Source organism: Schistocerca cancellata, chromosome 2 (assembly GCF_023864275.1).
Source record: "Schistocerca cancellata isolate TAMUIC-IGC-003103 chromosome 2, iqSchCanc2.1, whole genome shotgun sequence".
In the NCBI taxonomy this organism is placed as follows: Eukaryota; Metazoa; Arthropoda; class Insecta; order Orthoptera; family Acrididae; genus Schistocerca; species Schistocerca cancellata.
In genome coordinates, this window is record NC_064627.1 from 227,907,307 (window position 1) to 227,923,982 (window position 16,676).

The 16,676-nt window shown below is 36.6% G+C and overlaps 1 protein-coding gene across 1 annotated transcript in view; it reads left to right on the top strand.

Annotated features, from left to right (window-relative positions):
• Window positions 1-16,676, top strand: part of LOC126161558 (uncharacterized) — a 33,939-nt gene that overhangs the window by 11,625 nt on the left and 5,638 nt on the right. The window contains exons 5-7 of the mRNA XM_049917496.1: window positions 2,763-2,880; window positions 8,098-8,319; window positions 16,154-16,439. Coding sequence (XP_049773453.1) covers window positions 2,763-2,880; window positions 8,098-8,319; window positions 16,154-16,439 — 626 coding nt within the window. The remainder of the gene's footprint in view (window positions 1-2,762; window positions 2,881-8,097; window positions 8,320-16,153; window positions 16,440-16,676) is intronic.

Here is a 16,676-nt window from a genome sequence, read left to right on the forward strand (position 1 = left end):
TGTGTGATTGTAGGAAGCCTACATTGTCATCTTCAATAAAACTTCTTTTCTTGTGCGAGACTGTATCATGATGATGATCTGCAAACCAACATTTTGGTCACTGTTGCAAATGACTGTCATTGTGGTCATGTATTTACTACCCAAAACTTGTCATTTCTTGATATCATTTTCCAAAAGCTCACCTCCAGAGGATTTGTAGTGTGTCATGGAGAATGTTTATTTTTTTTTTTCAAACATTATGTGTTGTACAAATTTGTATATATGCTGTCCATTTCTATGATTCAGCAGCTGTATATATAGAATGTAATAGAAATTTACAGATCTCAGCTGCATATGGGCATTGCATTAAATGCAACGGCATCATGTGAAAATTTGTGCTCGACTAGGACTCGAACACAGGTGCTCCGCCTCTCTAGATTGGTTGCCTTAACCGCTTTGGCCATCCGAGCATGCCTATCATCCAGCTCAAATTCTCACATGCTGCATACTGCAAATGTAGTGTCCTCTGTCCATTATCCCCTGTTTGCTCACAGTTATTCAGCTGAGTCCTGCAAGGGTTCAGACAAGTGAGTGCATACCCACAGAAGATACCATTTCACCATCAAGGCACATATATGTACATTTTTATATGTTTGTGTCTGTTCTTTCAGACATTAGAAATTTAAGAATGCAGTTCTTGATTATAATTTTTTTTTTTTTTTTTTTTTTTAAATCTGTAAGTCATATGTAGTACCTATTGTGTTGGTTCTGTTCTGCAGAACATAAAATAACACTTGGTAAATTCATAAAGACTGCTCCAAATTTCATGCTGTGAGGTGTACATAGTTTCATTTTACAAAATGTGATTTAATTTATCTGAAAGTTTACATATAAACAAAAAATACAAATTACTCACAACTTTGCATAAATATGGATGAGTGTGATGCTGTAGTGAAAATGAATAAGACATATCTGTATTTGCCACATTTTCCAACATGTACAACATTCGTAACATTCCATTCATTCATTAGCTGTAAAAAGAGGAAGAAATCACATTCACAGTGTGTTACTCATCTTTTCATTTTATGCTTCATTTGCAGCCTAACTCTGTCACAATCCAAAACTGTTATGTGCATAATGTAAACGTAACTTATGTTTTGTAATGTCTTTCTGCTATGTACCATATTTGAAGTAGTTTTTTGTCAAGTTGTACTTCTGACAAAACGACTGTATTTACATCAAGGAGCTTTAAAAGGCACTGAGACTTATGAATGTTTAAATGTGGAATGAATTTCACTTGTTGGATAGACAGTACAGATAACATAAAAGAGAGCAGCTGATAGCCATGTCGAGTGAAGCCTTGAAGCGCATTTGTGTGGTTTAGTTGGCAGAGGTATTGCTTCCACAAGACAAAGATCCTGGTTGACTTTCCAGGTCATAACATTGTATGTTCTTGACTTCAACTGTAAGAAAGTAAATTGGAGTGTTTTGTATTTCCAATGTAAATCTTGAAAAATGGATTATATTTGGGAAGTAGAACTACCTGCTTACTTGTCACTTAAACAGGATGATACTGATATCAATATTTTAAAATTAATTGTGTTGATGTTAGTTAATTCTTAATACCATAAATATCTCCTTCACACTATGGTTTTTATAATTGTGTGACGTGACTCTGCAGTCTGAGGTCTAATGTTCTGATGACTTAAAGTGTGTGTTTGGATCTGGGTTATATCGGCTTATTCCCCCAAACCACCTTCCACTTCTTTACGAGATGACTTACTTGGTATTTGCAGCCACTCTTCTTTACTGAATAGCCGGCTGCTGGAAACCCTCTTGACTTCTCTGTCAGATAACGCTAGGTACAGGAATTTTTAGACTTGTGCTACTTATGAAATAAGTAGACATACAAACTTTACTTTTCGTCAACTAACGATGTATTTGACCTCCATGCCCAATAAAATTTCGCTTTCCACATAAATCTGAAACTTCCTGCAAGTCTCTCGTACAGTCGGATGTTAGAAACAAATTGAGTTACAGTTAAAAGAAAGTTTCCTTGGATACCATGACCTTTCTTAACATGAATCATAAAATGAGTCTTGCCTCTAACAAGGTTGCGTCAAGAGTCTACAAGAGTACTTTTACATCTGATCTTGTTTTAATAACAATAGTCAATGACATAATAAGCACAGAGCTGCATATAAACTCCATGGTTCTTCCATACACACTCACTAAAACATCTATGGATTGCCCGACAGGTACTTGTCGGTGCCATCCAACCGCCGCATCTACTTTCTTTCCGCGACTGATTTTAAACCTGCACACACAAACATGTGATGCGCAATAGGTAGGATTCTATAATCCCACATTCATATCCAGAATATTGTGTGTTTGAGATGGTAGAAGGCTGAGTGGTTCTAGAATTTACACAGAAATTCTCGAATCACTGCAGAGATTAAACAAGCTGTTTCTCAGATTCAGGACTTAAAATAAATAACAAATATGATGTAATTAGTACATGTACTAATGTACTTGTATTTCAGAAAAGTAGTGTCAGAACTATTACCGACAATCTAGATTAAAATTCTGGATGGTATCGATAAATCACTTATGGCAAATGACAGATTTGTTTGAAAAATATTTGTATTCTGAGGAGCAAGCTGGTCATTCATTCTGCATTAAATTACCATAGTGTTTGGAAGTTTTCCAAAATCCAAATGGGCATATGTTGATATATACTTAACGCTCATGAACATAATTGACATATGTTTCATTTATTCCAGGAATTCTGTCATGTATCGAGGAGCTACTCTCAACATCAATAAATATAGGTTGCGTGCGTCATCCTGCCCGGACATTTATCGGAATTCCATGACAACGATAGCAAAGGAAACAGAAGAGGTTAGTGTATTCACATCATGTGAAGAGCGTACATTTCCATTCAGGTGCAAAGTTTTAAATAAATTCTTACTTTTGTAAAGTTTTCATGATTTGGAGAGTCCTATACCAACCAGTAAACAGTGGTTGTTTAGGAGAAACATACTTCCACTTTGCCTGTAGAAAGTTTTTATAATACTAAAGCAACATCACGCATTAAAATAGTGGAAATGATGGTTTTTGTATTTTCTTGTGCCTGAGAGTGTGTTTGAGCTGTCACATGTTTATTGAAATCAAATACTCCTTTTGCCAGTTATGTGGTAGTTTATTCACACACCTGTTTCGCCTCACAATGGGAGGCCATGACATTGGGATCACAGGTTTACTTCAAACTTTGTACATTTTTAGTAGGCCATTAAAACAACATAATATGCAAATAGTGAGGTTCACTACTCTGGCATTCCAAGAAAATCACAAGAGAAGTTTTACCATCTGTTATGTGTCTGTTCATAGGTGCCGAACGTTCATGGTGGTCAAGTAATTAGCACTCAAGCATTGTAAGACGAATGTGTATGAAGTGACAGCTTGATTCCCACTCGAACTTAATTATTAATCTATTTTCTTCATCACTGCTCATATTATTTAATTTTCAAAATGTCAGCGAGGTGTGTTTTCCCTTAGAAACTCTGGACGTCCTTGTAAATGCGGCAAAACTGCATTCATTCGATGTAGTAGATGCCATTTCAATTTATGTCTTCCCTGTATTTATGACAAATACTATCCTGCAACGTGTGATCTTGAACACTTATCTGACGAGCAATTGTACATTATTCTTGTGGTCGGCACAGTGTGACTTACTGTATTACTGATTGTGAATAATGTCATTCGCATCATTATTTATCAGCGTTTGACTTGGACTTTCCAAGCCTGTCCCTCATCCTTGAAATTTTAATTAAAAATAGTAAATAGTCAAATAACATATGAAATTCGCTACAGCTTCATGAAAATGCACATTTTTATGTTACTTCTCAAATGTCATATAAATTAAGTAATGTGTTGGCAGGATCTGAACTGTGGCCTCGTCCACTACCCTCTTGCATAGCTTGAAAGCTAACCACTTGACCTCAATGACCTCTAACTGGCAGTACCTTGCACAGATAAATCACTTACATAGTTGACACATAAAACTTCTCTTGCAATTTTCTCTGAGTTGCCAGAGTAGTGCACCTTACTACTTACACATTATGTTGTTTTAATGGCCTACTATAGATGTACAAAGTCTGAAGTAAATTGGTGATCCCTATGGCGTTGCCTCGCCTTGTCAGTGAAGAGTCAGTATAACAATATGAAAAGGATAGATTGCTATGACTTTTTTGTGTGTGTGTGTGTGTGTGTGTGTGTGTGTGTGTGCACTTTGTTTTATTATAATGAAGGACTTATGATGAAAGACTTATATAGATAATAGTGTCTAGCAGCCTTTTATTCAATGTGCCTGTCTGCTGTTCAATGCCTTCTCTATGTGTTGAGAAGCAGTGTAGCCTTTTCATATTGTTGTCATTACATTCCAGATTTTTCATTGTATGACAAGTCAGTATAACTCATTTTGAAGTGTATTTAGTATTTAAGCAAATATAAACAGAATGAAAAATGCTCCTACTGTAGCACAAAAAAAAGCAAATATGTCCTGGGCAGAGTTAGGGACATAAAAGAAGAGAACTAGCTTTTTGACTTATTTGGCAACTTCAGACATTTCATTCAAAACCTCTTGACATATTCACACTCTTTTACTCAGTAGTTTTTAGTATCCATGTCATTTAATATAATGCATCATGTTAAGTGAAGTATTAGGATACATGATGACATGTCACGTAACACGAGACATGCCGTCATGTCATCAAGCACGGCATTTGTCACTTCCTGCAGTACGAGACGATATGTCGTGAAAATTTAGGATGCATCTATCCCCACTCTCGGATACTTGCAATTATAGATGCACCTGTGCCCTCAGATACTTTCTATAGTGCAAGGGGCATTCAATAAGCAATGCAATACTTTTTTTTACTTTTTGTCAGTTTCAGTTGAAAAAAATGTGGAATGTTGTGGGACATCATAGAATATTCCTGCTTCAGACCCTATAGTTTTGTGATTCCAGTAGGTGGAAGCACTCTACATAGCCTTCAAAGTGGCTTCTGTAATGGAGGTGTGTTCCAACCAGTGAGCTGTCAGTGGGTTTGTTTTCACAGAAAACCAGATCATCACATATATTCATAGGCACTTTTGTAATGTCTATAGAGACCCGGCACTAAATACGAGCACGGTGAGTCATCAGGTGAGACATCTGTCACCATTGCGACGAGGTTACACAAACCCGTCCAGTCTTCCACGTGCCAGCTGGCCGCACACTTCTGTGACTCCTGCAGTGTCGGAACGTGTGGACACTCTGATTCGAGACAGTCAGTGGATCACAGTCAAATACCTTCCTGCTCAGCTGGATGTCTGTGTTGCTAATGCTGTCACAATCGTCCACCTGTCGACGTATTCAAAGGTGTGTGGTGCCCACTGTGTTCCTCACCACCCAACAGAAGACAATTAAGAATTAAGGAGGATGCACTCTGTGGGATGATTGAGGAGGTTACCATATTTACTCGAATCTAAGCCGCACTTGAAAAATGACACTCGAAATTAAGGAAAAAAAATTTTCCCGAATCTAAGCCGCACCTGAACTTTGAGACTCAAAATTCAAGGGGAGAGAAAAGTTTTAGGCCGCATCTCCAAATCGAAACAAAGGTGGTCCATTGTAATATGAAACACAATTTAGGTCAAATGAATGACTATACAGCTACAGTAATTTGGTTCGAATCGTAACCTTAGCAGTTAAGCTTTACCAGGTAGCCATTGCTATGCGTCAGGCGCTCCGTCCGTATTTATACGGGTACCCTTCCTTTTTCACGTGCTTCGTCTGGTTTGAATTGATTGCTTATTTTTCTTTGATCTGATAAGCGCCGCTTTCTTTGTTATAGGTGTTAACATCACTCTAAGCTCAAAATGCATTACTGTACTGTGTCGTGCATTGTTTGTCGCATTCTGATAGTGCGTGTCTACGGCCTGTCGCCGCTTGCGGCACGGCTTGCTTTTGTGCGCACTACCGCCACTTACAATAAAAAAAAGAAGAGAGGAATCGTCTCATTAGCGAAACAATGGCAAGAGACTGCTATTTGTTGTTACTTACACTGCTGCTTTCTTTGATAATGAACAACAAGAACCAAATAATACACTGCGTATGATAGAAGATGTTCTGAACAAGAGTTTAGCGAAAATTTTTCTCCGTTTGAAAATCTTTGCAGGCGCCTCTTTAGTACATTACATTCTGCACAGAAATTAGAGTCATCTTAGATTTAAAAATCTAGTCAATTGCTGTGCTTCATTTCTGACTGTATCACTATTAGGCATAAGAATAATACGAATATAAACATGACATGATATGTATATTCTTCCGCGTTTGCTGTTTTCTCACTCTAGTTTCGTAGTTTATTAGGCAGACAGGATTTAAATGAGATAGCAGCAAACACGAAACAATACATGGCAAAATGTTTATATTCGTATTATTCTTATGGTGAAGAGAATACTGCATGTGATTCACAAGTCATAAAAGTTCCTATTAGCAACCATCTCTTCTCACAGGTAGGAAAAAATTCAGAACGTAGAGTTGGCCATATTGACAAACATCGCAAACAGTCTTGCCAGTCGGATTTTCGTAGTACATTGAAATGCTGCTACATTCGAAGATGAACAATACGGAATTTGTATTTACTTCGTTGGATAATGTATGAAAATGCAGTGGTCGAAATGCGGGCCGGAGAAAAAAAGCTCGTCTTCCACCTTTTTTTTTTTTTTTTTTTTCTGACGCAGAGGATTTGGTGCCAGTATTTATCTTTGTGTCTACATAGCATGCCTGTGTAGCGCTACATATATTCGACAGCAGAAGTTAGTTGTGGCGGCACCCACCAACATTTTTCAGATCTTCCGCTTGCTTTACACTCAATTCTAAGCCGCAGGTGGTTTTTTTGGATTACAAAAACCGGAAAAAAAGTGCGGCTTAGATTCGAGTAAATATGGTATTCATGCAGCAAGACATAGGCTCTGATATCGACCAGTAGAGTGGTACAATGCGGGCATACGTGTTCTCCTAGTAAGGTTGCGTAAGGCCATCACCACGAACCGAGATTATGTTGAAAAATAATGTTTTGTAGCCAAAAGAGTGGGAAATAATATGGTGTGTTGGAATCATGAATAAAACCAACCTGCTTTCAGAAAAAAAGTGTTGCATTACTTATTGACTACCCCTTGTAGATACATGCCACTCTCTAGAAACACACAGATTGGTGTTTGTCTGTTCTTAAACCCCTCACCATATAACAAGAGGTGGGTTTGGTGGAGAAATGGCCCTCTTTGGGAAAAATCAGCCCCCTCCCGCCACCACCACCACCAAGAAATAAAAAAGAATAGTTTTAGAATCCCTCAAGGAACAAATACACCCCCAGAAATTTTATCCCCGCCAGAAAACATTTTTTAGCAATTACATGTTTACTCATCAGCTATGTAATATTATAGATTGCTAGTGAATCTTTTGGATTTTGGGCACAAGATCAGATACTGTAGCCTATAAATTGCAAGATGCTGGCGTGCCAACATCTTGCAGTTAACAGAGCACACTGTGCTGGGGAAGTAAGGTTAATTCGTAAAAAAGTGTGAATATGTCAGGATGTTTTGATTTACTTGTCTTTGAAGCTGCTAGATAAGTCAAACAGCTACTTTCTTTCTTTAACATCTCTGACTTTGCCTAGGACATTTTTGTGCTATGATAGGAGCCTTTTTCATTCTGTTCTCAACATTTGCTCTACCATAATTTTGACAGTAAAGCACCATAGCTTCACAGCTGAAGTAGATTTTTGTACAGGGAAGCATATCAAAGATTTTTTAACTTTTGAGAACTTGCCTAAACAAAAGTAATCCAGAACATAATACCTTTTCTGTGTTGATTGATGAACTAGGCATACCAGTAACACTTGATTATTCACAGTTGTTAAATACAGTTACATAGTAAATTTTGTCAATGTGTACAGTATGATTGCATTTACTTACAGAAATTATCTAACTGCTAGGGAGTGCTGTATTTTGAAAATAATTACAAATTAATAACTAAAATTGTTAACATACTAATAGTAGTACTGTTATTTTCAGAAATGGTATTCGGATATTCTTGAAATGATGAAAGTTATGGGAGATTTCTCAATGTTTCTAGAATGGCACTTTTTCCTAATGTCTTGGTCGACTATTATTCTGTTCACTTGGTTTATTGTGCCATACTTCTACTTAGCTGATTATGTGCGAATATACAACTACTCGGAATCAGAATCATCTAGTCTGCTTAGTATAATTGGTGTGACTAACTGCGCTGGAATGGTAAGTGTTTTGATACACTTGATAAGGTACATTAATGATATTTAAATTTTTTGTGTAATTTACTAATTTGTGATGATCACTTGCGAATATGATAGCTGTGTTGTTTTTGTTTGTGGATTATAGTATTGAACAAAGTATTATGTTTCATTCAAAAACCAGTGAGTGATTTCTGTACAGGCTGTTATTACCCAGACATCTTTCAACAACCAACCACATTGTGTTTTTCTGTATAATGTGTTGAACATTTGAAATAATTTTAGAAAACTGAACTCAGAAGGTTGGCCTTCTATGTGTGTAATTCATTTAGTTTGATCTTCAGTATGTGTAATTCATTTTGATGCCAGTATGATCACAGAATGGCTGCAGAGATGACCTTGTTTCATTAACTGACTATTTAACATCAAACATTCTTTGTATTTGTGTCAGATCTATATATAAAGATTCATTTTTGAATGCACTGGACACTACCTGCATTACTGTCCTCACAATTACTTTGGCTTCATTCACCTTTTGAAGTTCAACAAGACTTTGAATTTGTTTCACTCTGTGATTAATCTTTGTTTGCAAAACAACTTTCCGAGCTATTCAAACACAGCTGGTTTATTTCATCACTCATAGTCTTGTTTGACATAGATAAGTCTAATTTTGACTGCGCAATTAATGTGCAATCTGGTTCTTCTCTCATTAACTAAGCAGAAATATTTTCATACATTTCATAATATTCCTTGTAAGGCCTGTAGTAATTAATGTCATAATAACCTTATGATTGCTGATTCTATCCCCCATTTTGGGGAAATGAAAAAGTTGTGTTTTGTTTTCCACTTGGAGTTCTAAGATGTTGCCCTCATAATTACTTTTATAACTAACTGCACTAGGTAATTAGTCTTAGCAGTGTAGAAGGCCATTCATCAAATAGCAGAAGTTTTGATTTGTCAATAGGCACACCAAAAAATAATGAAAACTTTCTAGCTTTTGGGCTAAACTTCAATGTGCTAGAGAACACACACATGCATACCCCCACCCCCCACCCTTCTCCCTCCCCCCCTACCCCCACCTGTGCAGTTACAGTGTAAATGCAATGTGTGTGCATGGAGGGTGGGGGGCTCTCTAGATCATTGGTGAGTATGAAAGCTATCAAGTTGTCCTTTTTTGTGTGTCTGTCAATGACTCAAGGCTTCCTCTATTTGGTGAGTAGTCTTCTTTACTTCCCGATTATTTATGTTCTGCAAGAACTTTCCTTGCTGAATTTATGCACAATATAATTTTCAGATAAGATGTTTAGAGCAGTTGCATATGAATCCATGTCCTTGGCACTTGTTTTAATTATCTTGCTTGCCAGTCTATAGATGACAAGTTGGAATCACCGCTTGTTAATACAGCATAGTTATGAAATTTAAGTACAATGTTTTTAAGTATTTTAAGAAGTGTTCTGTCATTATAGCTACCGAGAAAGATGGTCTGTAAAATTATCTAATTACCATATTTGACCCACCTTTGATGCTTACCTCACCCACATTATTGTGAATACAAACTCTGCAATGACCTCATTATGCTAATGTTCTCTGCCATCAAAGTAGTTACTTCCTGTGTAGTTTATGTCTGACCCATTTACACATAACCTGCATTCTGAAATACGTAAAGCAGTGATATCTTTGAGAAGTCAGTATTGTGTAAAACTTTGTTTTCTCAGTGTTAACCGCAAATGTGTGTATGTTGTGGTTGTTGCTTATTCTCCACCCAACAAACATTCCATAGTTGAAAAACAATGAAAGTATCATAAGAACTTTTTAAATACAGTGAAAATACATACTCATATAGATACTCATCAGTTACATTATGCCTGGAAATGAGGATTCTGCTGCTTTCAAAAAAGCTGTCCTTGAATTGAGATTGTTACGATTCTCATCATTCAAGCAGTTTCCATAGGCACAGACCATAAAGAGAGAGAGAGAGAGAGAGAGAGTGTGTGTGTGTGTGTGTGTGTGTGTGTTTTTCATATTCATCTTGGGAGTATAATTTCAGTTTGAGTTCCGTAGAACTGTAGGGACATGTGAGGCACTACTGACATGTAACATTTGTAGATTTAGAGAAAGCTTTTGACAAAATGTTGAAGGATGCAGAGATAAAGTACAAAGAGTGAAGGGTTATTTTCAACTTGCACAGAAACCACACTGTAATTATAAGACTCGAAGAACATGAAAAAGAAGCAGTAGTTGAGGAGGGAGTGAGACTGGGTTGTAGTCTATCCCTCATTTTATTCTAACAGTACATTGAGCAGACGGTAAAAGAAACTATTGAGAAATTTTGAAAAGGAATTAAAGTTGAAGAAGAAGAAATAAAAGCTTTGAGATTTGTCGATGACATTGGAATTCTGTTAGAGATGGCAATATACTTGAAGAGCTATTTAACAGAATGGATGTGTCTTGAAAAGATATTATATGGTTAATATCAACAAAGGTAATGTAACGTAGTCAAATTATATCAGGCAGTGCTGAGGGAATTGGGGAATTAGGAAATGAGATACTAAAAGCTATAGACAAGTTTTGCTATGTTGACAGCAAAATAACTGATGGGCGAAGTAGAGAGGATATATAAAACAGTCAGGTAATAGCAAGAAAAGCATTCCTGAAAAAGAATAATTTGTTAAGATCTAATGTAAATTTATGTGTCAAGAAGTCTTTCCTGGAGGTATTTGATAGAATGTAGCCTTGTATGAGAGACAAACATGGACAATAACCAGTTTGGATAAGAAGAGAATAGTTTCACGTAAGCTCCCGAGGCCCACCGCATGACGTCAATGGAGACAAGGCGCACACCAGAGCTTAAGTCAAGTCTTGGTGTTGACTTAGTACTTATGTACCGCATTTTTTGAAATATGACTTCGTCTATTCAGGCTGTTTTAGTTTCATTTCTAGACCATGCCCTCTTAGACAAATTATAGATTCAGGCATATCTTCTGAAGAAGGCTCAATTATTTGGGCTGAAGCCTAGGTAAAGGATGCCACAGATGACACTGGTGGCTGTGCGCCATATTGTGTGGGTGCTCATATTATTTTATCCAGGTTTTCTTTTCTGGTATGAATATCATCTAAAATGTAATTGTGGTGCTTTTAAAAGGTTTTATTGAGTTTGTTTCCTTGCAAACTTTTGCTGTACTCTTAACTCCATACTTGCATAAAGGGTGTTCAGCTACGGACCCTTTAATTGCCTTCTCCTCTCATCATACGTGACTAAAGATAATGGGCCCTCTGGCCATTGTTCATAAAATCTTTTGAACATGTGATTTGTACTTTATGATTTTGAGTACTGTAACTGCGTCACACAGGGGAACTCCTATAATCATTGCAAATGGTTAATCAATTCCTATTTAATGCATAATAATTAAATAAGAGCTCTGCTGTTTAAACATCTTGAGCACTTCTACAAAAGCAGCAGTTAAAACATTAAACTTGCATGTGAATGGAGCAAGGTTCAGTTTCTGACACACAGTTCCATCACTGTTTAGAATATAAGACATAGACATTCTGGATATGATTTCATTATCAAGACTCTTTGTATGAGAGACACTAGTACTTCAACCAGTTGTGGTGCACATGTTATATGTGGGATCTCCTGCATGGAGGAAACTGCCTCTGTTTCAGTCTCTCAGAATTGCTAAATAGTGTAATACATGAGCCTTTTTGAAATGTCAAACTTCCAAAGCATGTTGCAAGTATTGTCAGTTGACTTACATATCATAGGCAGTATTATGAAACTTCACATGTTTGATAGGTGTAATTTGAACTGATCCATCATGAGCAATGCAACAGAAATCTCACAACAACTAGTTAAGTCTACATATGTGTAAGCAACAGAGATTAAGTTTTAAAAGGACAACTTGTTAAAAAAAATAATAATTCTGCTGGCTATGATAGGATTTTTATCAGAGTATTAAAATCCTACACTGACCTCATAGGGTTACCCCTAAGCTATCTTTTTAATCAATCAATGACTCACATTTTGTTATCGACGTATTAGCTATAGTAACACCCCTCTATAAAACTGAATGTAAGCAAAGCACTTCTTAATACATATCTGGTTCACTCCTTCCAGTCTTTTCAAAACATCTGAGAAATTGATTTAAGATAGAGCACTGAGTAATTTAACTGAAGAGGACTTGTTAATTTTGTCTCTATTTTAGTTTCCATAAAAGATTCTCAACATAGACAACAATACAAAGTCTCGCAAATGAATTCCTGGTGAAGGTAAACAAGTATCATTATTATTTTTAGACCCTGCCAGTTTGTTTCTTGTGCGGATCCCAAAAGTCTATACGGCAATGGCAGTAATGGATCCCTCATGCACGGATGGAGTCCTTCCGGAGTCCTCACTCCATTACAGAAAGTATAAATCTCATTCACAGGCTGTGTCATCATGAAACTAACCACACAGTGGGGGAATATTACATGTGGAGACCCCCAAGGAGTGGTACTAGGCCCACTCTTATTGTTAAGCTACGCAAGATAACTTTAAAGGATGATCCAAAAACAGTAAAGTTCACTGATGGCAGAAGCATACTAGTAAAAGTTCTATTATCAACATAATGAGGCACAGCTGTGATAATAACTGAAGGGACTTAGAACAGGTACACAACAAACATTCACAATATTATCTCGCACAACTCATGTTAAACAATTTAAAACTAGGAAAATGACCTGATAGCTTGTGAGGTAGACATTAATGGTCATATACAGAATGAAACTGTATGTGTAAAATTCATTGGCATCCAGCAGAATAAGTTGGAAAATGAAGAAAACATATATAAACTACTTGAATTGCTCCATTCAATGTATGTTTTGAGCCATTGATCAGCATATACAAAAGAAAAAGAAAAATTGTCAGCTTGCATAATAAATCCTTTGCCATGCTAGTGTATAAATTTGTACTCACAAAATTCACATAAACATATGCGTGTCCCCTCAGTCTCTCTCTCTCTCTCTCTCTCTCTCTCTCTCTCTCTCTCTCTCACACACACACACACACACACACACACACACACACACACACACACACACACACAACCACAACTGTGCCTCTACATTGCATGCTGGCTGGGCGCACAGCCAGAACTTTCTTAGTCACTTCAGTTTATCTTGTTCTTCGAATATCTCTCATTCCTTTGACCCACTGACAATTTGTTGGCTATTTTACTTATTTTGCACTTCCTATTGTTTTAGATAATTATTTTATAGGGCAGTACATCTAAAGTAAATAAAGTATTTCTCAATAGGAGCAAGCAGATGTAGTATTGTGTAAAGCAGGACATTGTGCATCTTGCGTATTATCTATATCTAGATTCGGGGACTGAAATGTTCTGTTAGTTTCATGCTGATTACCAGTTTTCATTGTGAAGCTGTGTGGCAGATAGTAATGTGCTATAAACAGGACTCCGTATCTAATGCAATCAAATAAATGTTACGCTACCAGTAATATATAAGCAAGAGCTATTTGGTATAACTGAGGGGCAGTAGTTTTTTTTCTTCAAAGTAGCAGCTTTCTTTCTAATTTACATGATTAGATTTAGCTGCTATGAGAGTGAGTTATGTTTCTTCTATTTACTTGTCTCTTGTTAATGTACACTTTGACTCATTCCAAATCCGTGAACGTTTCCGTACTTGATAGCATCTACAGATCACAATGAATAAGTGAAGAAAAACCTTGTAGTGTATAAGGTTGTGCCAGTGTGTGTAGGGACAACTTGTGTTTATGTACCATACAAGTGGGCTTGTCTCATCCATATACACAACTTGGTCCTTTTACACACATCTTTTTACTCTAGCAGTAGGACTAAAAATTGTGGGGCACTTGAGACATGCCAATTTTAGTATGCTACATTTTCATGTAGCACTTTTTATTTTTTGCTGAGTAGATGCTCATAAATTTATATAGAGGCCTGCACTCTGTTTTAGCTGGTGGTTGGATTACGTTTTCTGCTAATTTTAAAGAATTTGATGTGTTTTGTTAGAACTTTTTTCTCACTTTTGTTAGGAGAAACTTTCAATTTATTGCTCTGTGACTGGCCCATTCCTTTTTATTCTAATGATTAGTGGCCCAATAGATGAATTTTTAGGTATGAAGTAGTAACAGTAAAAAAAAAAAAAACAAAAAAAAACGCAACTTATGTTAAACTGACACATTCCACATCATTACAAAATGTGTTCATGATCCATGGAACAAGTATCAGTATAATGTAATGTAAATGTAATCATCGTCCAGCTATTATACAGTTTATAACAGCAATTTGGAAAGTAATCTCCATGCAATTTTAAAGAAAAGGCCTGCTCATGTAAGGACATTTTAAATGTGTTCATATTAAACCTACAAGTTTTAGCTTCCTGTCAGCATAATTTTCTGTGATTTTAAGACTGTTATTCTAGTGTTGTGTGATGTTCTGTGTGCCATTCCATAGACTTCTGTCTCTGGCAACCTTAAGTATGACCCTACAATATCTTGAAGCTTCTTTTTTGTAGGCATAACACTGGGAAAAATAGCTTTTTTTATTGTGGCAGGTATGGTAATCATTGTGTACCAAATGTGGCCTGTATGAGAATCCTCAGATGATGCCCAATTGAAACTCATCAAGAGCTCTTCGGTTTTTGTGGTAGGGTGAACACAACCATTATCATGCAGCAGATTGAAGTCTCATATAAAAATGCCTTGCCATTTATTTTGATGGCTCTTCATATTTTTTATATCATTTTCATGTACACTAGTGAACTTATTGTTGAGTGAACTGATGTGAATTGTACCAGCAGTACACCCTTCCTATCAACAAAATGCAGTGGCAGTAAACTTCTATAAAATATAAGTCTGTTGGCATTTTGTAAGTGAATTGGTGGAGCTTTCTCCTTAGGAAACAGGTTTTCTTTTGACATTTACATGTGCAACCCATGTCTGCTCATTTTTTATGACTGTGATAGAGGTAGGAAATACTTCCAGCTAAATACATAGAGAAAGTTGAGAGCTAAATTCCTTCTGTAAATCTTATGGCTGTCAACAACATATTTTGGCATTCAATGGGTACAAAACTTTTGCAGTTTAACTTTTCAGTTAATACTTTGTATGTATCTGTTCATGTTAATAATTCTGTAAATGTTAATGGCACTTTGATGCACTCTTTGTACAAATTCATCTGTGACTGCACTCAGTCATCCATTCTTTTGCCTAATCTTTTGCACCAGTTTATTGGTCCCTCAAACATACAGCACTACTGACTAACAGCAGTGTTTATCATAGCAATTCTTTCAGTAACTGCACACATTTTACAGCAAATGTCAATGAGTATTATCTTTTTTGTCCACAGATATTGAAAAAGATGTGCAATTACAGTGGGCATTGCTAACATTCATCACACTTGGCTCAATATTGCGGCAGCCTTGCCTCCTGCACTGCTATATGCATACTGGCTGATGTTCTATATTGATATACAGTGGGTTATCACCATATATCCTCTATCCTTTGCACAAGGATTCTACTTGTTGATTTGCTTGTGTGTGTGTGTGTGTGTGTGTGTGTGTGTGTGTGTGTGTGTGTGGTGAGGGGGCTACGGAGAGGGGGGGGGAGGAGGAAGAAATGTGGGATAACTTCTTCATAGAGTGCATTTCAAATTTTAGATAGACACTTTTAATCTGTATTGCAGACCTTTAACCATGTCCATCACTAAAATATTTCATGCTAGTATTAGAGATCATGTTATTATGTGCATTAAAGCTATAGTCATCCTTAGTTTTTAGTATTAAGTGCTTATATCTAAAATAATTTACCCTATAATTCTATAGTTTATTTCTGTTTTCAGATTATCTTGGGTTGGGCAGGTGATCAACCATGGATGAATGTACAGAAGTCATACTCTGTGTGCCTGTTTTTATGTGGCACAGTAACAATGTTGATGCCTCTTGTGATTCAGTACTATTGGCCAGTTGCTATATTGTCAGCCCTCTTTGGTTGGTTTTTTGCCTCCATGTTCTCTTTTACACCAGTCATTGTTGTGCAACTGATTCCATTAGAACGTTTCACACCGGCATATGGGCTTATTTTGCTGTGTCAGGGTATTGGAAATCTCATTGGACCTCCAATTGCAGGTACGCCACATTATTTACTGTTAAGTTTACTGGTCACATTTTATGTTCTGCATTGTTTCTAAGTTTTTATTTTTTTGTTGAGTGTTGATATTATTTTCTCTCTCAAACATTTTTGTTTGACTAAATCTATTTTTGATAGTGCTGTGCAATTAGTATGTCTGTAACTGAATGCCAACTATGCATTTGGCAGCAGACAGTGAATTTCCATTGGTAATTTTCATCTCTCCTGATTTTGGA